This window comes from Dicentrarchus labrax, unplaced genomic scaffold (genome assembly GCF_905237075.1).
Source record: "Dicentrarchus labrax unplaced genomic scaffold, dlabrax2021, whole genome shotgun sequence".
Classification (NCBI taxonomy): Eukaryota; Metazoa; Chordata; class Actinopteri; family Moronidae; genus Dicentrarchus; species Dicentrarchus labrax.
Genome location: NW_026136720.1, coordinates 32939325 through 32967272, shown reverse-complemented (window position 1 = coordinate 32967272; position 27948 = coordinate 32939325). Strand labels below are relative to the sequence as shown.

The window sequence follows — 27948 nt, the reverse complement described above, 5'->3', positions numbered from 1 at the left end:
AACTTTAGTATTTATGGAGGATTCATCGTTAACATGTACAAACTGAGAACGATCTGATAAGTATGACTTAAACCAGGTTAGGGCAGTTCCTTTAATGCCAATTTGATGCTCAAGTCTCTGTAAAAGAATATTATGGTCAATGGTGTCAAATGCAGCACTAAGATCTAATAATACAAGTACAGAGACAAGTCAATTGTCAAAAGCAATCAGAAGGTCATTATTAACTGTAACCAGAGCTGTCTCTGTGCTGTGATGAACTTTAAATCCTGACTGAAAATCCTCAAATAAACTATTGTTATGTAGAAAGTCACACAACTCTTTGGCGACTACTTTCTCCAGAATCTTAGAGAGGAAGGGGAGGTTAGAAATCGGTCTATAGTTGGCTAAAACCCCTGGGTCAAGAGTGGACTTTTTAAGAAGGGGTTTAATTACAGCTACTTTAAAGGACTGTGGTACATATCCTGATAATAAAGAAAGATTAATCATATCCAGTAAAGAAGTGCCAATTAAGGGAACAACTTCTTTAAGCAGCCTAGTTGGGATCGGGTCTAATAGACAGGTTGATGGCTTCGATGAAGAAATGATTGAAGTTAACTGATGAAGATCGATAGCAGAAAAACAGTCTAAATATACATCTAAGTTTACATTGACAGAAGTCCCTGAACTTGGAGAGCCACTGATAACCGTTGATGGCAGTTGGTGATTAATTTTTTCTCTAATAGTAATAATTTTATTATAGAAGAAGCTCATGAAGTCATTGCTACTTAAGTTTATGGGGATATGTGGCTCGATAGAGCTGTGACTCTCTATCAGCCTGGCTACAGTGCTGAAGAGGAACCTAGGGTTGTTCTTATTTTCTTCTATTAGTGCTGAGTAATAGGCTCCTCTGGCATTACGGAGGGCCTTTCTATAAGTTTTAAGATTATTTTGCCAATTTGAGCGATATTCTGATAATTTGGAAGAGCGCCATTTCCTTTCAGATTTTCTAGCTATTTGTTTTAACTGGCGGGTTTGGTGGTTATACCAAGGTGCTAGTCTCCTATGTTTTAATAATTTCCTTTTTATAGGAGCGATAGAGTCTAATGTTGATCGTAGTGAGCCTGTAGCACTATCGACAAGATTATCAATTTCAGAGGGACCAAAGTCATTATAGGACTCTGTTAAATTCAGACATGGCATTGAATTAAACACTGAAGGAATCTCCTCCTTAAATTTAGCTACAGCACTGTCAGATAGACATCTGCTGTGGGAAGTTTTGCCTAATGGCTTATAATCTAATAGTATGAATTCAAAAGTTACTAAATAATGGTCAGATAGGAAAGGATTATGTGGGAAGACTATTAAATGTTCAATATCAATGCCATATGATAAAACAAGGTCAAGAGTGTGATTAAAACAATGAGTTGGTTTATTTACACTCTGACAGAAGCCAATTGAGTCTATTAATGATATAAATGCATTACTAAGGCTGTCATTGTCAACATCCACATGAATATTAAAATCACCTACAATAATTACTTTATCTGATTTAAGGACTAAGCTTGATAGAAACTCTGAAAATTCAGATATAAAATCAGAGTACGGTCCAGGAGCGCGGTACACTATAACAAATAGAACTGGCTGCAGTGTTTTCCAGTTTGGGTGAGAAAGACCAAGAACAAGGCTTTCAAATGAATTATAATTTAGTTTAGGTTTAGGGTCCATTAAAACGCTCGAATCATATATAGCTGCTACTCCACCTCCTCGGCCTGTGCCTCGAGGAATGTGAGTATTAATATGACTGGGGGGGTGGATTCATTTAGGCTAACATACTCCTCGTGGGACAACCAGGTCTCAGTAAGACAAAGTAAATCAATATCATAATCTGATATTAATTCATTCACTAAAACAGCTTTAGAGGACAGAGACCTGATATTTAACAGCCCACATTTCATTCTCTTATTTTGTGCTACTGAGGAGTTGGTTTTAATTTTTATTAGATTTTTATGTTGAACTCCTCTTGTTTTTATTTCTTTAAATAGTTTAGGTGGTCGGGGGACAGACACAGTCTCTATGGGGTTTTGGGTGGGTGACTGTTCTAAAGAAAGCGCAGAGAAGTGTGTAAGACAGCAGCTCTGCTTCCTGGTCCTAACTCTGGACTGTCAGGTTTTAGAGATAAACTTCGCCATATTTCTAGATAAGAGAGCCGCTCCATCCAAAGTGGGATGGATGCCGTCTCTCCTAATCAGACCAGGTTTTCCCCAAAAAGGCTTCCAGTTATCAATGAAGCCCACATCGTTTGCTGGACACCACCTCGACAGCCAGCGGTGGAATGACGACATGCGGCTATACATGTCATCACTGGTCACATTGGGCAGGGGTCCAGAGAAAACTACGGTGTCCGACATTGTCTTAGCATAGTTACACACCGACTCCACATTAATCTTAGTGACCTCCGATTGGCGTAAACGGGTGTCGTTACCGTAGTCTGTAGTCTCTGGAGTCTCTGGAGTCTCTGGAGTCTCTGCAGTCTCTGGAGTCTCTGCAGTCTCTGTAGTCTCTGTAGTCTCTGTAGTCTCTGTTGTCTCTGCAGTCTCTGCAGTCTGTAGTCTCTGTAGTCTCTGGAGTCTGTAGTCTCTGTAGTCTCTGCAGTCTCTGTAGTCTCTGCAGTCTCTGCAGTCTGTAGTCTCTGGAGTCTGTAGTCTCTGCAGTCTCTGCAGTCTCTGTAGTCTGTAGTCTCTGTAGTCTCTGTAGTCTCTGCAGTCTCTGCAGTCTCTGTAGTCTCTGGAGTCTGTAGTCTCTGTAGTCTCTGCAGTTTCTGGAGTCTGGAGGCTCTGTAGTCTCTGTAGTCTGTAGTCTCTGCAGTTTCTGGAGTCTGGAGTCTCTGTAGTCTCTGTAGTCTGTAGTCTCTGTAGTCTCTGCAGTTTCTGGAGTCTGGAGTCTCTGTAGTCTCTGGAGTCTGTAGTCTCTGCAGTCTCTGTAGTCGCTGCAGTCTCTGGAGTCTCTGTAGTCTCTGCAGTGTCTGCAGTCTCTGTTTCAGGTGTCTGTAGTCTCTGCAGTCTCTGCAGTCTCTGCAGTATGTAGACTACAGACTGCAGAGACTGTTTTTTTTGGCACATATTTTATCCAATCTTTACTATAATCAGTACATAGCATATTGAGATGAAGCTGAACAAGACAAGTGCTGTAGAAGCAGGGCTTAGGTCAGTGCTGTAGAAGCAGGGCTTAGGTCTGTACTGTCTATTTTCTTTATAGCAACAATAATGACATTATTAACCGTCTAAAAACTTACATTATCATGTTTAAATTCATCTGAAGTAAAACTATAATAGCTCGAGCGTTTGTTATTTTAGCAGCGGTGGTGCAAGCTGATGGGTGGAGTGTTTTCATGTTTCTACATTCAGAAATCTTTTAAATTACTGTTTCTTATTTTTATTTAATTAAATAAAATTTAAAAAACAGGTCAAATATTTGTCTTTTATATATTTCTAACTCAATTTTATTTTTTTATTTTATTTCAATTATTATGTTTAATTGACTAATATGACCTTTTAGCTGTTCATAGAGGTCACCCGGTCATATTAACTTTATTCTGCAAGTCCAATAATTAGAGACTAATGTTGTGATTGATGATAGATAAACAACGTGTTTGTATTGATCAGCTTTATGTTCTGTTTGTTTGTATTGATCAGCTTTATGTTCTGTTTGTTTGCATTGATTAACTTTATGTTCTGTTTGATTAACTTTATGTTCTGTTTGATTAACTTTATGTTCTGTTTGATTAACTTTATGTTCTGTTTGTTCGTATTGATTAACTTTATGTTCTGTTTGTTTGTATTGATTAACTGTTGTTTGTTTCTATTGATCAGCTTTATGTTCTGTTTGTTTGTATTGATCAGCTTTATGTTCTGTTTGTTTGCATTGATTAACTTTATGTTCTGTTTGATTAACTTTATGTTCTGTTTGATTAACTTAATGTTTGTTTGTTCGTATTGATTAACTTTATGTTCTGTTTGTTTGTATTGATCAGCTTTATGATCTGTTTGTTTCTATTGATCAGCTTTATGTTCTGTTTGTTTGTATTGATTAACTGTTGTTTGTTTCTATTGATCAGCTTTATGTTCTGTTTGTTTCTATTGATCAGCTTTATGTTCTGTTTGTTTCTATTGATCAGCTTTATGTTCTGTTTGTTTCTATTGATCAGCTTTATGTTCTGTTTGTTTGTATTGATCAGCTTTATGTTCTGTTTGTTTCTATTGATCAGCTTTATGTTCTGTTTGTTCGTATTGATTAACTTTATGTTCTGTTTGTTTGTATTGATTAACTTTATGTTCTGTTTGATTAACTTTATGTTCTGTTTGTTTGTATTGATCAGCTTTATGTTTCTGTGTGACTCTGTCAGGTTTTCTTTGAACTCTCTGATGTTCCTAGAAAGCGAAGGTGTGTCTGTTGTTGTTCTTCCAGTCTCATTCACTCAGTAGCTCTAATTTGCTTCCACGAACTCTCCACAAACTTTTGTCCTGTAGACAACAAGGGCAGGGCTGTCCACATACTTTTGGCCATTTATTTTTCTGTAGCTTTCGACTGTTTGTTTCCTGCTTTAAAAAGCAGAGAGAGAAAGGGGGTTGGTAGAGAGACACTGTCAGACAGCAGGAGAGAGAGCGTGAGAGAGAGAGAGAGAGAGAGTGAGAGAGATCTGGCTCCTCCTCTGCCGGTCTGGTTTTCAGGGCGGAGGTCTGGAGGAGGTCTGACTCTGAGAGGAAAAGTTCGTCCAGAAGAAGAAGCGGAGTCTTTGTCTCTCTGTCTCTGTATCTTCCATCATGTCCGGCGTGGCGTCCACTCTGGCTAAGAAGCGGGCCCTGGCTGCGGGGTTCGGCACCAACGCGAACGCGGTTCCCTACCTGAACCAGAACTTCGCGGCTCTGCGGGCGCAGTGCCGCTCCGCCGGAAAACTCTTCTGCGACCCGACCTTCCCCGACGCGCCCGAGTCCCTGGGCTTCAACGAGCTGGGTCGGAGCTCCTACAAGGTCCGGGGAGTCACCTGGAAGAGACCCACGGTAAGCAAAAACCCGGGCCTGGTTCTGGAGCAGGATTTGGTCCAGGAGAAGTGGTTTAGTTTATTGAGGTTGAGTGGGCGGGGTTGGAGGGGCGGGGTGGATGATAGAAAAATACCCTCCAGGCGACTCGTAACTCTGATACTGACACCCCTCCTGATGGAAACACCTCCAAATATCTTATTAGACTGATATTATACAGATATTACACTAACAGTAGAGTTATTAGATAGATATTACACAGATATTTTAGTTATTATGATATTAGACAGATATTATAGTTATTATGATATTAGACAGATATTATAGTTATTATGATATTAGACAGATATTATAGTTATTAGACAGATATTATAGTTATTAGACAGATATTAGACAGATATTATTGTTATTAGACTGATATTAGACAGATATTATAGTTATTAGACAGATATTATAAAGATATTAGACTTATAAGAAGCTGTACACTCACTATACAATATATTGCTGAATTTATTATAAATATAACAGATATTATTAGACTCTATCATCCTTTTTATCTGCAGATTACAGTTTCCATCCCTGTACTGTGCTGGAATATAAAATACTGCAATAATAAACAACCGTTGATAATCAGACTGTAGACATAATTTAATAATGATATTATACACATACATATACAATATAGTGTAAAGACTTTAATAAAATCCTATAAATACAAAATTATAAACTGGGTACTCCTCTTGGACTATAACCCCAAATAAATTATTCTACAGTTTTCAATCCTCTGTCCTCTGCACTGTAAATCTATAAATCATATAAATGATATGATTATTACAGAGATATTATCAGAGGAATATATAGACTGATTATTCAGGAGATAATCACAGCAGCAGGTTGTCAGTGTGTTGGTTCATTCCAGCTGAAGTCACCATCAATCTGAACACCTTTCTCCTAACTAACATTATATAACATATATACTGTACATATACACCTAACCTAGCTACAGCACTGACCTATGCCCGGTATCTATAGCACTGTACCGAGCGCACTGTGCTCTTCCTTAAACACCAGTCACTGAAATTTACAGCATAAACAATGTATTTTTATATTTTATTAATGGATACAAATTAAATGTATATTAGACTGTATAATGTATAGAATAATGCAACTATCAAAAATAATTATTGTATTAATTATAATTATAAGTATTATAAAATCTAAAACAGATTGAAATAATAAATATACCTGTTGTTTTATTATGGAATATATCAACAGTTTTCAGTATTTACTAAGATCATAAATAATGATTAATAATCCCATACAGGGGTGCCCGGTTAGCTCAGTCGGTAGAGCTGGCAACCCATGTACAGAGCTGCTGCAGCGGGTTCGAATCAGACCTGCGGCCCTTTGCTGCGTGTCACCCCTCACCCTCTCTACCCACCTCTCCTGTCTATCTTCAGCTGTCTCTATCAAATAAAGGCAATAGGAAGCCAAAAAAATAATCCCATACAGAGTGATCACTGCTTTTTTCTGTACACACAGTTAATTATATTGTGACTACTGCAGGAATATCTGAACATTAAAGCAGTGAGTCAGAGATCTGCATACCAGTGAGATGAGTCACTACACACACACAGGGAGGAGACGTTACAACACACACACACACACACACACACTTCCTGCTGCTCGTATGGCAACCGTACTGTTTATTTTGAAGGTTTTAAAAATACAATAAAAAGTACTCGAACACACTCGTGCATTGAGCTGAGTCCTCGTGCAGATGTGTCACCGAGGTTTTTCAGAAGCAGGAAGTAGAGAGCAGAGGAAGAGGAGGAGGAAGAGGAGGGAGTGACGATTGTAGACAGAGTTTTGCGGAGAGCAACAGTTTTAAGACAGAACATCTCAAATCTGAACTACAAACAGTAAATCTATACAGTGCTAGTGCTAATAACTGATAAGAGTTGAAACGGTACAGTGACTCTGTAATATCTACGCATCTATTTCAACAGTGTAAGATAGTAGATGAAAGTAGATTCAAGGTGTTTTAAAATGTGAGGGAGCTTGTAGTTGTAGAGAGAGAACACAGAAACATTGAGAGCTGAGAGGAACTGTCAGTTTGAAAAGGTCAGCCTCAGGATTTAAAGTCCTTCAGGTCTCAGGTATTTCAGGAATTTCAGGAATTATTTAAACAGGAAAAACGATTAAGTAAAGGTGTCCACTAACCACTGGGGCTCAAACAGGACTGAGACTAACTTAGGACCAGAATGGACCATCTAATAATGGACAGATAGTCCTGGGGGTCTTGAAGGTCATGGGGCCCCTAAGCCAGAGCCTCTGTTTGAAATGGCTGTTATTAACTTCTATTTATGGAAAGTTAACGGTGGGCATTGAACATTGAGTTAGTTTCTGGTCTCTCGTCTGTCAGGAACTGGTCTCTAATCCTGAATTCATCATGGGTGGAGCCACCAGGACCGACATCTGCCAGGGAGCTCTGGGTAAGTTTTCATTGAACACACCACAGCCTCCAGACTGTCCCCGAACACACCACAGCCTCCAGACTGTCCCCGAACACACCACAGCCTCCAGACTGTCCCCGAACACACAACAGCCTTCAGACTGTCCCCGAACACACCACAGCCTCCAGACTGTCCCCGAACACACCACAGCCTCCAGACTGTCCCCGAACACACCACAGCCTCCAGACTGTCCCCGAACACACCACAGCCTTCAGACTGTCCCCGAACACACTACAGCCTCCAGACTGTCCCCGAACACACTACAGCCTTCAGACTGTCCCCGAACACACTACAGCCTCCAGACTGTCCCTGAACACACCACAGCCTCCAGACTGTCCCCGAACACACCACAGCCTCCAGACTGTCCCCGAACACACCACAGCCTCCAGACTGTCCCCGAACACACCACAGCCTCCAGACTGTCCCCGAACACACAACAGCCTTCAGACTGTCCCCGAACACACTACAGCCTCCAGACTGTCCTTGAACACACCACAGCCTTCAGACTGTCCCTGAACACACCACGTCCTCCAGACTGTCCCTGAACACACCACGTCCTCCAGACTGGTCAGGAACACACCACAGCCTCCAGACTGTCCTTGAACACACCACAGCCTCCAGACTGTCCCTGAACACACCACAGCCTCCAGACTGGTCCTGAACACACCACAGCCTTCAGACTGTCCCTGAACACACCACAACTTCCAGACTGTCCCTGAACACACCACAGCCTCCAGACTGGTCCTGAACACACCACAACCTCCAGACTGTCCCTGAACACACCACAGCCTTCAGACTGTCCCTGAACACACCACAGCCTCCAGACTGGTCCTGAACACACCACAGCCTTCAGACTGTCCCTGAACACACCACAACTTCCAGACTGTCCCTGAACACACCACAGCCTCCAGACTGTCCCTGAACACACCACAGCCTTCAGACTGTCCCTGAACACACCACAGCCTTCAGACTGTCCCTGAACACACCACAACTTCCAGACTGTCCCTGAACACACCACAGCCTCCAGACTGTCCCTGAACACACCAGACTCATGGATTCAGAGAAGCTGCTGCTCATGTGCAGACAGGGAGACAGGCAGACAGACAGGCAGACAGGCACTGTCCTGTTTGGGTGAGTCTGAACTCGTCTGGAGGTCAGAGGTCAGGGGGACGTTGCAGTTTTCTTCAGAATGAAGCTTGTTGGAACATGTTAGCAGGAAGAAACATTTTATGTTTCAGACTGAAGTGATGCTGTTTCGTTTACCCCTCCTGATGGAAACACCTCAAAAAATCTTATTACACTGATATTATACAGATATTACACAGATATTATAGCTATTAGACAGATATTACACAGATATTACACAGATATTACACAGATATTATAGTTATTATACAGATATTACACAGATATTATAGTTATTATACAGATATTATACAGATATTACACAGATATTATAGTTATTATACAGATATTACACAGATATTATAGTTATTATACAGATATTACACAGATATTATAGTTATTATACAGATATTATACAGATATTACACAGATATTATAGTTATTATACAGATATTATACAGTTATTACACAGATATTATAGTTATTATACAGATATTATACAGATATTACACAGATATTATAGTTATTATACAGATATTACACAGATATTACACAGATATTATAGTTATTATACAGATATTATACAGATATTATAGCTATTATACAGATATTACACAGATATTACACAGATATTATAGCTATTATACAGATATTATACAGATATTACACAGATATTATAGCTATTATACAGATATAACACAGATATTATAGTTATTATACAGATATTATACAGTTATTACACAGATATTATAGCTATTATACAGATATTACACAGATATTATAGTTATTATACAGATATTATACAGTTATTACACAGATATTATAGCTATTATACAGATATTATACAGATATTACACAGATATTACACAGCTATTATAGTTAGTATACAGATATTATACAGATATAGCTATTATACAGATATTATACAGATATTACACAGATATTATAGTTATTATACAGATATTATACAGATATTACAGTTATTATACAGATATTACACAGATATTATAGCTATTATACAGATATTACACAGATATTATAGCTATTATACAGATATTACACAGATATTATAGCTATTATACAGATATTATACAGATATTACACAGATATTATAGTTATTATACAGATATTACACAGATATTACAGTTATTATACAGATATTATGCAGATATTACACAGATATTATAGTTATTATACAGATATTACACAGATATTACACAGATATTACACAGATATTATAGTTATTATACAGATATTACACAGATATTATAGTTATTATACAGATATTACACAGATATTATAGTTATTATACAGATATTATGCAGATATTACACAGATATTATAGTTATTATGCTTTGGTTGTTTTAAAGTGCTTAACAAATGAAGTAGGATTGGATTGGATTAGACAGATATTATAAAGATATTAGACTAATAAACAGCTGTACACTCACTATACAATATATTGCTCTATTTATTATAGATATTAGTAGACTCTATCATCCTTTATATCTGCAGATTACAGTTTAAGAGCAGAGAGTCCAACTGCTCTTTATCTTTATCTGTGTAATAATGATTACACAATTATTAATCAAAATATTATCAAAATCACAATATGCAAATCTGAGGAGCTGCAGTTTGATATAAAGTTAAACAAACTATAATAAAGTTGATATTAATATATAAATCTGTAGACGCTAACCTAGACGCTAATGTAGATGCTAACCTAGATTCATTTTTTTTCATCGTTTGTATTCGTGAACAGGCGTCTTTTAAAAATATATTTATTTATTAAATGTTTGTATTAGTGCAAGAGACGTGATTAACATTAAGACCTGAGACATATGAGCCATGACAAAGCAACACAAACAACAACAACAACAACAACAAACAAGGAAAAGGAAATAACTCATTAAGACAGGCTAAGTACAGATAACGTTAACTCATTAAATAGAAACGGGTGGCTTTTTAAATGTTGCTCCTGCAATGAATTGTGGGCCGGCATTATCTCCTTTGGAGATAATAGTTAATGTGTTCACTGTTTGGGTTCATTGTAGAGTTTATTAGCTGTTCTCTGCTTATTGGTATTGATCAATATGAAATATACTGAAAATATGTCACTGAGTCAGTTTATTTCGCTCTGCCAGGCCCCCTCACCTGGTAGCCCTGGTAGCCAAGGCCCCCTCACCTGGTAGCCCTGGTAGCCCTGGCCCCCTCACCTGGTAGCCCTGGCCCCCTCACCTGGTAGCCCTGGTAGCCAAGGCCCCCTCACCTGGTAGCCCTGGTAGCCCTGGCCCCCTCACCTGGTAGCCCTGGTAGCCCAGGCCCCCTCACCTGGTAGCCCTGGTAGCCCTGGCCCCCTCACCTGGTAGCCCTGGCCCCCTCACCTGGTAGCCCTGGTAGCCCAGGCCCCCTCACCTGGTAGCCCTGGTAGCCCTGGCCCCCTCACCTGGTAGCCCTGGCCCCCCAGGCACCAGGCTGAGTCCCTGCTGTAGCGGTTCAGGGTGTGTTGTCCTCCCTCTCCCCCCCCTTTCCTGTCACTCTTATCTCTATTGATTAAAGGCAATAAAAGGCTTTATGATGTCACAACTGGTCTGGAACCAATCAGGGTTCAGTATGAAACTGATCTGGATTCCTACATGAACCTAACAGACAGACAGACAGAACCCTGTTTACAGCAGAACATTTCTAACCAGAGCAGTTAATGTGAACCAGCTGAGGACCTGGATCCTGCTGTAATTAGAGGGCGCTACCATGCTGAGCCCTGATTGGACAAGCAGGAAGCAGCGGGCAGGAAGAGGCCTGCCTGCTATTGTTAGAGGGTGAGAGACATACACCCAAACATCAGAGAGAGAGCGAGAGAGCGAGAGAGAGAGAGAGAAGATATGTCCTGCCAACCAATGAGGACACACCCTGAACACACACACACGCTCGCACGCACACACACACACACACACACACACACACACACACACACACACACACACACACACAGTGTTGTGGTAATGACTCAGTGTTGCGTGCCTCCATTAAACCGCAGCAGCAGATCTGACTGCTGTTGTGAAACTGTTGACTGTAAAGATTGTTTCTACACTGCTGTGATCTGTCTGTCTGTCTGTCTGCCTGCCTGCCTGCCTGCCTGTCTGTCTGTCTGTCTGTCTGCCTGTCTGATTAAACAATCTTTAATCTCAAATACTGTTTTATTGCGGCCGCTGTGAAACAATTAAATTAAGATTATTTTTCTGGCAACATGTTAGAAAACTTCAAATTCTCTGTTAGTGAAAGCGTATTCTCTGGGTACTCCTCTTGGACCCTAGCCCTGAAACCAACAGGAAGTCTTCATTTAGTTGTCATTATGGCGTTTTGGTTTCTAACTAACTCTGTGAGGGAATTGTTCAGACCATCATGATTCATAGTTGTGCTACTTTTGACCATGTGTGGATCAGCGTGTCCCTGGCATAACTTCAGTTTACTTTGTCCTATCTGCACCAACATTCAGTCATAGTCACAGCGCCCCCTAGTGGAGACAGGAAATATGGCTGGTGTGACCATCATCTGATTTGCTTAGATTAGAGATTTATCTATATTAAATCTATAATCAATAAATAGTGTATGAACTCTAGAGCTATGTTCTATATGGAGTTGATTCAATTAATAATCTATAATCATTAAACCACTTTTAAAAAATGACAAACCTGTACTTTTACTGTGAGATATTGATGAAACCTCTGATGTCATTGTCACCTGACCTGTGTGTGCAGGTGACTGCTGGCTGTTGGCGGCCATCGCCTCTCTGACCCTGAATGAATATGTGATGGCCAGAGTGGTTCCCACAGACCAGGGCTTTGGTGACGACTACGCTGGCATCTTTCACTTTCAGGTAACGGACCTTGGTATCAGCACAGGTGCTGTACATGAACTGTGGTAAAATAATATTTAAACTGAACACACAGTCAGTATCACTTCTGTTCCAACCACTGCACAGGAAGAAGAATTCAGAGTATTAAGAGAGACTTTCAAAGTAAATGTCTACATTGTGTGTCCCGCTCTCTGTGTGTGTAGTTCTGGCAGTTCGGGGAGTGGGTGGACGTGGTGATTGACGACCGTCTGCCAGTTAAAGACGGAGAGCTGATGTTTGTCCACTCGGCGGAGGGGAGGGAGTTCTGGAGCGCCCTGCTGGAGAAAGCCTACGCCAAGTAAGATCATCATCTTCTGTTCACAAACAACATCCGGTGGAACAGACCCTCATTGAGTCTTATTCTGAAAGTCTGTCTGTCACTTCTATCAGTAATAATAACACCGAGTTAATATCTGAGATTTGGGAACACGAGAAATAGAGTTTGGATGATATTTGCTGATCGCCTTTGACGAACTTGACCAACCGGTCTTTTTTTTGTGTTTACAAATGAAACTAGAATTGTACTTTAATCCTTATCAGTGGTAGAGAATAATTCATTAAAGTTTAATGTTCATTTTGCTGTTCTCTGTGTTCGTCACAGAGTGAACGGATGCTATGAAGCATTGTCTGGCGGTTCCACCACAGAGGGCTTTGAAGATTTCACTGGAGGCATCGCTGAGAACTACGACCTCAAACAACCTCCCGCCAACCTGTTCCAGATCATCAAGAAGGCCCTGGAGGCGGGAGCGCTGCTGGGCTGCTCCATCGATGTGAGTCTGGAGGGGAGAACACAAGCACTTACCTTCATCATGTCATAATTTGTGGTGCTTATTGTGTGTCTAGCTGCAGCTACAGTTTTCTCGTTGTTTCAAATACAACTTAAACATTTCCTGACCAACATTAATTCATCCAATAATTAATGATCTAGATGGATCCTGTAGCTCAGTCTGACACATTCATTCAGTGGGAGGAACTCAGTTTTGCATCTACAGAGATCTGAAGAAATCAGCTTTCTTTTCAGAATCTTTGTTTTTGGTGCTTGGACTCTGTTGTTGTTGATGATAAACCGTCCCTGTTGTTGCAGATCACCAGCGCCGCAGACTCAGAGGCCGTCACCCGTCAGAAGCTGGTGAAAGGCCATGCCTACTCGCTGACAGGCGCTGTGGAGGTAACGTCTCTTGCTGAAAGTGAGATGAGAAGGAGATGATTTGAAACAAGAGGAGGATGAAAAGTTGTTGTTTTTCTCTCTAGGTGAAATACCGGGGTCGGCAGGAGAAGCTGGTGAGGATGAGGAACCCCTGGGGTCAGGTGGAGTGGACCGGAGCGTGGAGCGATGGGTAACCAAAGCAACCCCCGACACAGACATACAACATGACACAATTATTATTATTTATATACATATAAATAGTTATTTATATTAATATATATAGAGGAAATACTTGTGCAGGTGATCTGGTTGAATTTAAACAGCAGCAACAACAAGATAGTGACAATAATCTGGTTTCATCTTCACATAAAAACAGTGTCCATCCACTTTGACTGCAGTTGAGCACCAAGCGCCATCAATGGAAACACAGACTGCCCTCAAGGATCCGGGGTGTTGATAGAGCAGGTCTCTGTAAAGATGTGGGCACAGTCTCTCATTTACCAGTATTTGTCCAGTCCCATTTGGTCCAGACGTGACATTATCCAGAAGTTCAGTGTTATTCCTGACATGCTAGCATGTGGTTGGTACCCATGAATGCATTAGATCTTATTTGTATCTCCCCTCTATCTTCAAATGGAGCCCGCTCCCCCCCCCCCATGGACACGCCCCTGCTCAAAGTCTGCTTCTCTTTAATCCAAACCCCATGCTTCCTTTTGTGATGACTGTAGACTGTAATAAAGCCGAAAACAGATTAAAACAGAAACAGTGACGTTTGGAGCTAACCTACATAGCAGCATCCGAATGTGCAGCCGTTGCTTGATTTTAACAATTTTGGCTTTAAAATACAGTCAGACATCGTTCGGTGATGTTTTCAGCAATAGAGCCTTCGCCTCCTTCCTCGTCTTGCCTCTATCAGGAGGATCTTGATGTCTTTGGTTTGTTGTTTGGAAAACAGTGAACAGTCTCTGTTGGAACAACATTGTCCATGTAGAAGTTGTTGTACTCTGTATACGATGAGGTCATCAATGTCCTCTCCATGAGAATTGCAGAGCACATCCCAGTCTGTTGATGCAAAGCAGCCCTACTGTGCCTCATTGGTCTCCAAATGATGTCCTTTTGTGTACATTTTACTAAACATGTTTTTATGTTTTCTGTCTGTTCCGTTTTAACAGTATTATTATTGTGTTCATGCAGATCCTCTGAGTGGAACTACGTGGAGGGAGACTGTCCACATGCCAACGCAGAGGACGGAGAGTTCTGGTAGGTGGAGTGTCTGAAACATACTACCACATAAACATACTATACTGATCTGTCAAGTCAGAGATCACAGTACTGACAGCTCTAGCTAGAGCAGCAGAGTGAGAGCTTTTCCCTGTCTTATCTCTGCAGGATGTCCTTCAACGAGTTCTTGCGTCACTACTCTCGTATTGAGGTGTGCACTCTGACCCCCGACGCCATTGAAGATGACTCTGTCAAACACTGGAGCGTCAATAAGTTTGATGGCACCTGGAGGAGAGGATCAACTGCCGGAGGCTGCAGGAACCACCCCTGTAAGTTGCACTAAATGGGTGACAAAAGGTACATACACATTCTCAGAAGTTGAATGATAAATAAGTAAGGAACACCCCACCTGAAGGTACCCTAGCATTGATCATGGGTCACCCCATCTGATTAGACCTAATTTATATATCTGTAGCGTTTGTTCATCCTCTGTAAAGGTGTACATGTGGCACATTTGGAACACATCCTGGGATGACCCATAGAGCTGATGTTAACCTGATGTAACTGGAAGCTGTTTTTTTCCTCTGCAGACACATTCTGGATGAATCCTCAGTTTGTGATCAAGCTGGATGAGGAAGACGATGACCCAGATGATGGTGAAGTAGGCTGCAGCTTTGTGGTCGGTCTGATCCAGAAGAACCGCAGAAAGCTCAGAAAAAAAGGAGAGGACATGCACACAGTTGGATTTGCCATTTACGAGGTGAGAACTGAAGAAGTTTGCCTGATCTCAGGATACTTAAATACACTGAAATACAGATTCAGCCACTTTCCAAACTAACATTTTTCTTGTCTTCTGTTTTGTTTTTAGGTTCCTAAACAGGTAAGCTCTGGAGCCCTGACAACACCATCAGGTTAAAGGTCTTTCTTCAAACCACTCTGTCCATCCAGGACACTTTATGATTCATTTAAGAAGCATTGCTTTCAAAGTTGGATTGAAAAAACCATATTGGTGATTTTAGACAGGAAAGGAGGTATAGAGAGAGAGGGAGAGAAAGATAGAGAGAGAGAGAGAGGATGACACACAGCCGCAGGTCGACTTTGAACCCTGGGCTGCTGGTACAATACAGGTTATCACTTTCTCACAAACAGTAATATAATTTACCAATAGTTTAAACATTTAGTTTTATCCCTCCTTTTTAATGACGCAGGTTCATTATAGGTAGCCTCTCAGTGTTTATGGGACACGGTTAGCTTGCTTTCCGTCACCAGTGATTTGACTACAGTTTACTACAGCTGTCCTCAAACCTAGATTTACATAGCCAATTTGAGTGAGAGGCTGAAATACCATTAAAAATGTCAACGTAAATTTGTTTTAATTTCTGATTTTAATCAATTTCGAGGTGTTTCAATGCCTGGAAAACTGTTCTCTGAATATCCTGGGTTTCCAGGATCCTGATTTTACAGTCCTCATCCAAGACTTGAGAGTTGGTTGATAAGTCATTATTTTCTTGAGCTCCGTTGTCAGAAAATCAAATGCAGGAGACAAACCAGAAGCAATCATGGACCATGTGTAAAAGAAAAAATGAATTAAAGGAATAGTTCATCATTTGGACCTCTGCCCAGAGGGGACAAAATAAAAGGCTGTTATGTGCCAGACTATTTATTTGCCAGGACCAGTAATCCCTGAGGTCTTTGCTGGTTGCCTGGCAACATGTTAATCAGAGAGCTTTAGAGGTGGATCTTTGGACAGAGCCCTATCTGGACTATCTGCCCTGTTTCCAGTTGTTATGCTAAGCTAAACTAACCAAATGCTGGCTATAGCTCTGTAAGGTAGTTGCTGTTCGTCAATGGACTCTCAAAGCTCTAAAGTCAGAGGGTCCTTAAAAGCACCATCAGTTATTTTGCTATTTTATTATTTTATTTTATTTTGTTGGTTCTTTCGCATTTTGACTCCTGTTGTTGTTGTTATCATTGTTATCGTTATTATTATCAGTCTGTGGATACTGCTGGAAACTGTGAATTTCCCCTTGGGGATGAATAAAGTATCTATCTAATCTAATCTAAACACCCTGTTTTTAAATGTACACATAATAACTGGTTGGTAATGTAATTTAAGCACAAAAATATAGGCAAAATATTTAGTGTCTCTGCAAGCAGATTTTCATAGAACTGAACAGAAGCCAGCGGCTGTTTGGACGAAAGGAAATTAATTTAAAAACAATTGAATGATTTAGAAAATGATCACTAGGGACAGAAACGGTCCAAGATTTCTAGTTAACAACCTGAAAAATGCAAAAACAATTAGTACGGTCTTTGACTGGGTGGATCTCCATTTTACATTTCTGTAACTCATCATATTAGTGCAGGACAATAGATAGAGAGCACTGGCTATACCACCTGACCAGTGGTCGATAATACGAGCTGTCCTCATTGGCTGTTTCAGTTCCAAGGGCAGACGCAGGTGCACCTGGATAAGAACTTCTTCCTGACCCACGCTCAGACAGCGAAGTCCGAAACCTTCATCAACCTGCGCGAGGTCTGCTCTCGCTTCAAACTACCGCCTGGAGAGTACCTGATCGTCCCATCGACCTTCGAACCGCACCTCAACGGAGACTTCTGCATCCGAGTGTTCTCCGAGAAGCAGACGGAGACCAAGTAAGACTCTTTAACTGGTGCTGCTGGTCTGTCTGTAAGAGAGGTAATGGGGGACTGCAACTGCGTCTTCTTTAGTCAGTGCTGAAGGTCTTTGGGAGGTCTGGACTGGTTCAGTTCTTTGGATTTCTATCCAGACTAGTTTTTCAGTCAAATAAAGTTTTTGGTGTTGGTGCCTTTTTGGGTTCACAGTCTCTACAAAAACCTGTTTGTATGTTTCTGAATGGAGGTCTTTAAAGCTGGAGTCTGCCATTCAGTGGGGAAGTGATGGAAACAAACAAGGGCGTCAGTGTTTGTGGGTGGGCTGCCCCAACAAATTCTGCTCATAGGAAACATGAGTGTGTGTATGTGTGAGTGAGCTAGCCTTAATCTGAAAATAAATGCTTCCAGTTTTTCTAACATTTTTATTTCTCGCTGTCCTGTCAGACCCTGTGACGACCCGGTCAATGCTGAACTAGAGGATGTAAGTAAAACAAGTGGAGGGTAACTGAGAGAAAACTGGGTTTAAATAAATGTTCTTGTTGTGCTGTTGAAATGGAGAACGCTAACGTCTACAAATGGCCGACATCCACCACAACACAGAATCCAAAGTCAAAGCTAACATTACTGCAAAGACAGTTGCATAGTCATATTGTGCTTTTAGCTTGCTAATGTTAGCTTGCTTGTAAATGTGAACAAATTGCTATCTAGTAGTAAAATTGTTAGCTATACCTTAGCTTTGGTAGCTCGGGAAGATAATGTTAGCCAGCTAACATATCAACTAGACAGGATTTTATGAGTGATAACAAGCAAGAAAACCTAGCTAGCTTGCTTACCGAGCTTGCTTTTTTTCTAATATTATTGCTAGCAAAACAAAGTAACTAGCAATAAGGTAAACAGCAACAATGTAACCAGCAGACAAGGTAACCAGCAAACGGCCAGCCAGCCAGATCAGCCCTGGGAGTCTGGATGAATTAGGGTCCGGATAATGTTACTCAGCGTGGCTAAGTTGCAGCTTGCTCGCTAACGTTATCACTAGCAATATACTATCAGAGTGGATATGCTAACGTTGGATAACGTTAGATTCCCCAGCTAACGTAATCCATGATACTAACTTGCCAACAATAAATTATGCTAATGGTACTAAGCTAACGGTTTGCATTCTACTAGTCAAGAGCAATGCGAGGCAGGGGCATCCGTCGTGGCGTAGGAACATTACAAATATAGTGATACATTCTAAATAGGATTAATTTATTTAACAGCGTTGAGTCTTGTGTACATTATGTCACTGTTTCGGCCGATGTCTATGATGGTAGCGCTACACCGCTAGCTACTGCAGAACTGTCTCTTTCTGACACCCATTAGGCTCCGCCCACAAAATACATCGTCGCTGTTTACTAACACAAAACAAAGTCAATCAACTTTGTTGAATAATTGTGTTCAGGAGTTGGTGTCCGATGAGGACGTGGACGCAGGATTCAGAGGCCTTTTCTCCAAACTGGCCGGAGATGTAAGTGTTGAAACTGATGTGTCATGGAAACAGATGAACACATGTTGTAAACATGATAATCTCTTACATCATCACACATAAAGTGCCGGAGGTGGCCAGGTGTACGCTGACCTGCAGGTGTTCAGGTGTTTCCTGTTGTGTTTTAGGATATGGAAATCTCCGCAGTGGAGCTCAGGACCATCATGAACAAGATCGTCGCCAAACGTAAGTTAAACTTGAAGTTTCAAAACTCTTCACCTGTTCACTTGTTCACCTGTTCGCCTGTTCACCTCTTCACTTGTTCACCTGTTCACCTGTTCACTTGTTCACCTGTTCACCTGTTCACTTGTTCACCTGTTCACGTGTTCACCTGTTCACTTGTTCACTTGTTCACCTGTTCAGCTTTACCTTTGTGTCTGTTGTCTGTCCTTCATAGGAACTGACATCCGAACTGACGGCTTCAGCCTGGAGACCTGCAGGGTCATGGTCAACCTGATGGATGTATCCTTTCCTAGTTTACATGCAGTTTATGCTAACGATAGCTAGTGAGCTAACAAAGTGAAATGGCGTCATAGAAAACCACTGCAGGGGTCCGGGGATCAACAGCAGTGAGTTTTAGAGGGTCCCCAGCAGTGTTAGGGGTAACGCGTTACAAAGTAATGCGTTACTGTCATCAGATTACATTTGTCTGTAACACAGTAATGTAACGCATTAATTCAATTCAATTCAATTCAATTTTATTTGTATAGCGCCAATTCATAACAGAAGTTATCTCAGGACACTTTTCAAATAGAGCAGGTCTAGACCGAACTCTTTAAAACATTAATTACAGAGACCCAACAGTACCACCATGAGCAAGCACTTGGAGACAAGGGCAAGGAAAAACTGCCTGTTAAAAGGCAGAAACCTAGGACAGATCCTCCGGCTCTAGGTGGGTGGTCGTCTGTCTCGACCAGTTGGGGTGAGAGAGAGAGAGAGAGAGAGAGAGAGAGAGAGAGAGGCAGAGAGCGAGAGAGAGAGGCAGAGAGAGAGAGAGCGAGAGACAGACAGACAGACAGGTGCACAGCAACAACAGTATTGGCAATGGCATTGATAACATCAGTAATCAGATTACAGTTACAAATCAAAAATTATCTTGTTACTTGCGCTTCTTTGGGAGGACCGAAAACACAAATCAAACGTCCCTTTCTAAGCGACCATGAAATGTTTCTGTGCCCGGGGCAGAAACAGCTCTCCACCGCTGCCAACACAATCTCTAACCTGACCAAGCACCTGCAGCGGCAACATGCTAGCATGAAGCTAGTGGCTGCTAAAGTAACTAGTAGTGTATTTAATTACTTTAAGCAGCGAGTCACAAAGTAAAGTAAGGCATTACTTTTTTAAAAAGTAACTAGTAATGTGTAATGGATTACTTTTTTTCAGTAACTACCCCAACACTGGTCCTCAGCAAAAGGATTGAATATTTGAACTTATATCACATTTTTTGGAGGTTGGAACAAGGGAAGAAATAAGGAAACCTAAAACAATAAAGGTTAGGAGGGTCACACTAACCCATGCTGTCAAACTGCTCTAACAGTACCTGATTTAACCGACAGGATTTACCTTGATTTACCCCAGTGGATCATCAACCTGTATTTATGGATCATGCTGCTCGCTGTATTTTTGAGCTTTCAGAAACAGAAACAACTACAGAACTCTTCCCTCCTTCGCTCTCAGTTTGTATTAAGACACAAATACAACTTTATTTACAGTCAGTAAATTCAGATGCTTACAGACAGTTTCAGACTCGGTGGAGACTCATGTACACAGGATGCACTCTGGAATAAACAAGATCTTAACTCTTAAGCAGGACAGCGGCAATGGAAAGCTCGGCCTCGGAGAGTTTGCCACTCTCTGGAAGAAGGTGCAGAGATATCTGGTAAGACCTTTGAGACCTTTGACCTTTAAATCCAAACATCCAAATTAATTCACCGACCAGTTCACAACACCGTCTGTGTCTCTGCAGTCCATCTATAAGAAGAACGACTTGGATAACTCAGGGACGATGAGCACTCCGGAGATGAGAGTCGCCTTTAAGGACGCAGGTCAGTTTCTTCTTCTACTCTTTCTGCAGGAAGTACTCACTGTCTGTGAATTTATTATGTTTCAGGTGTTACACTTTACCCACTTTGACCTCCACTGTTTGTTGTTTGCTGTGTCCTCTTTAACAACCAGTGAACTGTTGAGTAACTGTTACTATGAGCACATTACTCTGGAGTCAAAGGTGATCTGATTGGTGGATTTAAACCTCAGTGGGTGGAGCCATTTTACAGACATTGCGTGTCAATTAAAAGATTTTAACATTAGCTAACTTAAGATGTGTCACTTTTATCTTCTAACCATCTTCAAAATGTGGTTGTCTTTTCTATGTAGGGATGAGGGTCAGATTTTCAGTGATGTTGGCTAATGTTAGCTTCCCCAGCTAATTGGCTGCGCGGTGTGGGTCTGGTGTTGGTTGCTTCGTGGTGTTGGCTGATGGGTGATTTGTAAACAGCGAGCTAGTTAGTAGCATGGAACTAACGGTCCAAATAAAATATAGGAACATTGCAGATAGTAACGTTATTCTGCAGTTCGCTGAACGGCCACTGTTGGCGCTGTTAGCTACAGTTTAATGACAGTTACAGAGAGAAGCTTTACGTTTAGGAACTCAAACCCATAGTACAGTTTATTTGTTTACTTGCAGTCAGATATTCAATTCAATTCAATTAAATTTTATTTGTATAGCGCCAATTCATAACAGAAGTTATCTCAGGACACTTTTCAAATAGAGCAGGTCTAGACCGAACTCTTTAACATTAATTACAGAGACCCAACAGTACCACCATGAGCAAGCACTTGGCGACAAGGGCAAGGAAAAACTGCCTGTTAAAAGGCAGAAACCTAGGACAGATCCTCCGGCTCTAGGTGGGTGGTCGTCTGTCTCGACCAGTTGGGGTGAGAGAGAGAGAGAGAGAGAGAGAGAGAGAGAGAGAGAGAGAGAGCGACAGACAGACAGACAGGTGCACAGCAACAACAGTATTGGCAATGGCAGTCAAGCAGGACCATGGCAGGAGGCTCCACCAGGATCCATGAGAACCTGCGAGACGAGAAAGTACAAGAACTCCGGGGAAGAAGTGGAGTTAGTAACATGCATTAAAGGGACATGAATGAGTGCAGAAAGAGAGAGGAAGAGAGTAGCTCAGTGCACCACGGGAAATCCCCCGATAGTCTAGGCCTATAGCAGCATAACTAAGGGATGGTTCAGGACTCACCTGATCCAGCCCTAACTATAAGCTTTATCAAAGAGGAATGTCTTAAGCCTACTCTTGAATGTGGTGAGGGTGTCTGCCTCCCGAACCACAACTGGAAGCTGGTTCCACAGGAGAGGAGCTTGGTAACTGAAGGCTCTGGCTCCTGTTCTACTTTTAGAGACTATAGGAACCACAAGTAGCCCAGCATTCAGAGAACGTAGTGTTCTAGAGGGGTAATAGGGTACTATGAGCTCTTTAAGATATGAAGGGGCCTGACCATGAAGAGCTTTATAGGTGAGGAGGAGTATTTTAAATTCAATTCTACATTTTATAGGGAGCCAATGCAGAGTAGCTAGTACAGGAGAGATGTGATCTCTTTTTCTAGTTCCTGTCAGTACTCGTGCTGCAGCGTTCTGAATTAATTGGAGCGTTTTAATGGACTTATTGGGGCAACCTGATAATAAAGAGTTGCAGTAATCCAGCCTTGAAGTAACAAATGCATGGATTAGTTTTTCTGCATCTGTCTGTGATAGTATGTGTCTAATTTTTCTAATATTACGTAAATGAAAGAAGGCAGTCCTAGAGGTCTGCTTTATGTGGGAGTTAAATGACAAATCCTGATCAAAGATAACTCCAAGATTCCTGACAGTGGTGCTAGAGGCCAAGTTAATGCCATCTAGAGTGACTATATCTTTAGACAATGAGTCTCTAAGGTTTTTGGGGCCAAGAACAAGAATTTCGGTTTTTTCTGAGTTTAACATCAGAAAATTGCAGGTCATCCAGGATTTTATGTCCTTAAGACATGTTTGTAATTTAGATAATTGATTAATTTCATTGGGTTTGATTGATAGATATAACTGCGTATCATCTGCATAACAGTGAAAGTTAATGGAGTGATTCCTAATAATGTTGCCTTAAGGGAGCATATATAAAGTAAATAGTATTGGTCCAAGTACAGAACCTTGTGGAACTCCATGACTAACTTTAGTATTTATGGAGGATTCATCGTTAACATGTACAAACTGAGAACGATCTGATAAGTATGACTTAAACCAGGTTAGGGCAGTTCCTTTAATGCCAATTTGATGCTCAAGTCTCTGTAAAAGAATATCATGGTCAATGGTGTCAAATGCAGCACTAAGATCTAATAATACAAGTACAGAGACAAGTCCATTGTCAGAAGCAGTCAGAAGGTCATTATTAACTTTAACCAGAGCTGTCTCTGTGCTATGATGAACTCTAAATCCTGACTGAAAATCCTCAAATAAACTATTGTTATGTAGAAAGTCACACAACTCTTTGGCGACTACTTTCTCCAGAATCTTAGAGAGGAACGGGAGGTTAGAAATCGGTCTATAGTTGGCTAAAACCCCTGGGTCAAGAGTAGACTTTTTAAGAAGGGGTTTAATTACAGCTACTTTAAAGGACTGTGGTACATATCCTGATAATAAAGAAAGATTAATCATATCCAGTAAAGAAGTGCCAATTAAGGGAACAACTTCTTTAACCCTGTAAGACCCAAATATAGAAAAACCTTTAAAAAAAATTATTTTACCTTTCAGATGTTGTTGTAGTAGGCCTTTGATGCAGAAATTAAAGAGTTTTTAAAAAAATAATGTTTATGTAAGTTTATAGAGAAATGTTGTAATATTGCAACATTGGGCTTAGGTGGGAGCAGAATTTCTGTATTTGTACTCATGTTGTCTGAACAACAATTCAGAACAACTACGGGTTAATTTGCAGGGTTGATTGCTTACTTAGCCCCATAAAGGTATATAACATTAATAATAATCACACATTAGTCATATTTTTATGAAGTCATTTATTAAAAAAACTGTTAAACAGGATAAAACTCTAGCTTTTTCTAGCAACTTCTTCATTCCTTTTTCCTTTTCATGACTGACTTTCATTGTTAGTGAAAGTCACAAAAACAGTTCTTGTCCTCTGAAAAGCAAAGGCGAACATCACACTTGCTGCATTGGTGTTGGTGTATCCTTTATTGCAGTGTCTGCAGCGTCCCTCCCTGTCTTCACTGGGAAATGCGCAACTAGGTCCTTGCGTACATCCAATGTAAGGTGTGCACATCTCTTGGATGGTCTCTTCTGAGCATTCAGAGGGCTTTCTGATGTCACTGTCTGTGATGCTGGGCTCCCTTTGCCTGAAGATGGCCATCCTCTCTTTGGATTTCGAAGTGTTGTGCCTGAAAACTGTCTCCTGTTCATTGTCTCTTTGCTAGACATCTTGAGAGCTTTGCAGTCCCGCTTGTAGAGGAGCCAGGCATTGACCACAGCGAGGATGATGGTGTGCCAGAAGATGTACATGTACCAGCGACGGGATTTGATGGGGAACTTATATTTGGCTGTAAATGAGTCCAACAAATCCATACCTCCCATGTACTTGTTGTAGGCACCAACAATGTAAGGCCTCTCAACTTCAGTGTAGGTTCTGGTGGCTTTGTCCCAGCGTTGAATCTTCTGCACAGGTTCAGTTCAAGCAAAGGATGTGTGACGGCCCTGTTGTCATACCATTTGACAGCACAGATGTTGTGATTCCCCTCCACTCTGACATCATAGCTTCATCTCCCCTTTTTCTTCAAGCTCTTCTCGTCTTCAAGGTTACAGTAGGGTAGGCGCACCTGCCTGGCTGTTCCCACGTAATGAATTCCCCGATCAAGGTGTTTCACTAATAATGGAACACAGGTGAAGTAGTTGTCTGCATACATTTTGTAGTTCTGACCTTCTGGATGTGTGGAAGCAAGCTTCATCACAACATCACCTGACAATCCAAGTTCAGATTTGGCTCGTATTCCGTTGACATTGCCTTGGTAGACGTCACACATCATGCCAGAGATTCCAGTTCTCACCCACACTTTGAATCCCCATGGGTTTGGCTTGCCTTGCATATATTGCTTGATGCTGCTGAATTTCCCCTTGATAGGATACTTTCATACTGTCTTGACAGCTTGTTATGCTCTCTACTTATCATGCTAAAAGAAATATGCATCCCAATCACCAGCCATTTAGTCAAACAATACTGCCTTGACATAACAATACTGCGTTTTGTGCTCTCTAATTATCATACTAAAAGGAAAACATGCATACCCCCACTTATATCCACACCCCACATTCAGGAACATTTTCACCTTTCCCAGAACTGAATTGTCTGTTGATATCCTCTTTGTGGACAAAGTCATGGAATTTTAGGTCAGTCTGGTCAAATTAACTACATTTTTTAGAGATAAAACTTTTAAATCAGTCAAATTTGACCAGAACACAACACAAGGTTAGAATGTATACTGTCCATGTATAAAGAAAATACTTTGTTAGAGGCAGTGGTGTAGTGGAGGGAATGCAACCTGTTTGGGCCCACTGCAACAAGCCTGCTATTTTGACTACCACACTCACCCAGTGTTGTAGAATTGCAACAAATATATAACAAGCTCTAAATGAAATTTGATGAATCTATTCCACAATAACTACATATGTACATGCTCTGGACATTGTAATAACAACCAAAAAAATGTAAAAGACATTTTACTTACTAGAATCTGATGAATTTAGTCCAATGAAACAAAGAGATGTTGTTCGAAAGAAACCTTGAGAAGTTGAGTGAGTTCATGGCCATAAGGCGGGACTTATAAACAAATGTACCATCCAATAGCATTGTGAGACTGAACAATAGGACCCAATGACTATGTAAATGTGGTAAAACATAAGATAAAATATAACAGATTGTTTTTTAGAATGGCTAAAGGTAACGTTGTAATTTTACAACAAGGGGTGTTACAGGGTTAAGCAGCCTAGTTGGGATCGGGTCTAACAGACAGGTTGATGGCTTCGATGAAGAAATGATTGAAGTTAACTGATGAAGATCGATAGCAGAAAAACAGTCTAAATATATATCTAAGTTTACATTGACAGAAGTCCCTGAACTTGGAGAGCCACTGATAACTGTTGATGGCAGTTGGTGATTAATTTTTTCTCTAATAGTAATAATTTTATTATAGAAGAAGCTCATGAAGTCATTGCTACTTAAGTTTATGGGGATATGTGGCTCGATAGAGCTGTGACTCTCTGTCAGCCTGGCTACAGTGCTGAAGAGGAACCTAGGGTTGTTCTTATTTTCTTCTATTAGTGCTGAGTAATAGGCTCCTCTGGCATTACGGAGGGCCTTTCTATAAATCTTAAGATCATCTTGCCAATTTGAGCGATATTCTGATAATTTGGAAGAGCGCCATTTCCTTTCAGATTTCCTAGCTATTTGCTTTAACTGGCGGGTTTGGTGGTTATACCAAGGTGCTAGTCTCCTATGTTTTAATAATTTCCTTTTTATAGGAGCGATAGAGTCTAATGTTGATCGTAGTGAGCCTGTAGCACTATCGACAAGATTATCAATTTCAGAGGGACTAAAGTTGTTATAGGACTCTGTTAAATTCAGACATGGCATTGAATTAAACACTGAAGGAATCTCCTCCTTAAATTTAGCTACAGCACTGTCAGATAGACATCTGCTGTAGGAAATTTTGCCTAATGGCTTATAATCTAATAGTATGAATTCAAAAGTTATTAAATAATGGTCAGATAGGAAAGGATTATGTGGGAAGACTGTTAAATGTTCAATATCAATGCCATATGATAAAACAAGGTCAAGAGTGTGATTAAAACAATGAGTTGGTTTATTTACACTCTGACAGAAGCCAATTGAGTCTATTAATGATATAAATGCATTACTAAGGCTGTCATTCTCAACATCCACATGAATATTAAAATCACCTACAATAATTACTTTATCTGATTTAAGGACTAAGCTTGATAGAAACTCTGAAAATTCAGATATAAAATCAGAGTACGGTCCAGGAGCGCGGTACACTATAACAAATAAAACTGGCTGCAGTGTTTTCCAGTTTGGGTGAGAAAGACTAAGAACAAGGCTTTCAAATGAATTATAATTTAGTTTAGGTTTAGGGTCCATTAAAACGCTCGAATCATATATAGCTGCTACTCCACCTCCTCGGCCTGTGCCTCGAGGAATGTGAGTATTAATATGACTGGGGGGGGGGATTCATTTAGGCTAACATACTCCTCGTGGGACAACCAGGTCTCAGTAAGACAAAGTAAATCAATATCATAATCTGATATTAATTCATTCACTAAAACAGCTTTAGAGGACAGAGACCTGATATTTAACAGCCCACATTTCATTCTCTTATTTTGTGCTACTGAGGAGTTGGTTTTAATTTTTATTAGATTTTTATGTTGAACTCCTCTTGTTTTTATTTCTTTAAATAGTTTAGGTGGTCGGGGGACAGACACAGTCTCTATGGGGTTTTGGGTGGGTGACTGTTCTAAAGAAAGCGCAGAGGAGTGTGTAAGACAGCAGCTCTGCTTCCTGGTCCTAACTCTGGACTGTGTGCTGAGTGAGCTCAGCTCCTGTTTGCAGTGAGTACAGAAGAACTGCTGATGATTATCAGTAAATGTTTGATCAGATCTTTCTGCTTGTGAATGTATTCAACAAAAAATTAATGAACTAAGTCTAACTAACTAACTAACTAACTCAGTCGGTCAGATCATTTCTGCTTCCAGAACGACTTCAACATGTTTGTGTTTAAACTGGAGTCATGGAGATTCCCAGCTGACTCAC

At 40.7% G+C, this 27948-nt stretch overlaps 2 protein-coding genes and 1 long non-coding RNA gene across 3 annotated transcripts in view; 1 reads left to right on the top strand and 2 right to left on the bottom strand.

The window, feature by feature from the left end:
* Positions 1–180: 180 nt before the first annotated feature.
* Positions 181–26897, bottom strand: LOC127353463 (uncharacterized). Its single transcript, XM_051382728.1, has 2 exons — positions 26414–26897; positions 181–838 (listed from the first exon to the last, which is right to left on the bottom strand). Exons 1-2 carry the CDS (start codon positions 26752–26754, stop codon positions 190–192), a joined length of 990 nt encoding a protein of 329 aa, XP_051238688.1. The 5' UTR covers positions 26755–26897; the 3' UTR covers positions 181–189.
* capn2b (calpain 2, (m/II) large subunit b) overlaps positions 4688–27948 on the top strand; it is a 28918-nt gene continuing 5657 nt past the window's right edge. Inside the window, exons 1-18 of the mRNA XM_051382680.1 lie at positions 4688–5036; positions 7441–7510; positions 12415–12533; positions 12716–12849; positions 13153–13321; positions 13636–13719; positions 13803–13888; positions 14893–14958; positions 15088–15248; positions 15510–15679; positions 15788–15799; positions 17363–17574; positions 17998–18034; positions 18995–19060; positions 19207–19264; positions 19476–19540; positions 20889–20957; positions 21045–21123. Coding sequence (XP_051238640.1) covers positions 4800–5036; positions 7441–7510; positions 12415–12533; positions 12716–12849; positions 13153–13321; positions 13636–13719; positions 13803–13888; positions 14893–14958; positions 15088–15248; positions 15510–15679; positions 15788–15799; positions 17363–17574; positions 17998–18034; positions 18995–19060; positions 19207–19264; positions 19476–19540; positions 20889–20957; positions 21045–21123 — 1894 coding nt within the window. The 5' untranslated portion in view covers positions 4688–4799. The remainder of the gene's footprint in view (positions 5037–7440; positions 7511–12414; positions 12534–12715; positions 12850–13152; positions 13322–13635; positions 13720–13802; positions 13889–14892; positions 14959–15087; positions 15249–15509; positions 15680–15787; positions 15800–17362; positions 17575–17997; positions 18035–18994; positions 19061–19206; positions 19265–19475; positions 19541–20888; positions 20958–21044; positions 21124–27948) is intronic.
* LOC127353502 (uncharacterized) lies at positions 10750–11297 on the bottom strand. The gene is made up of 3 exons (XR_007881313.1): positions 11103–11297; positions 10957–11040; positions 10750–10841 (listed from the first exon to the last, which is right to left on the bottom strand). It is a non-coding gene; the product is annotated as an uncharacterized LOC127353502 (long non-coding RNA).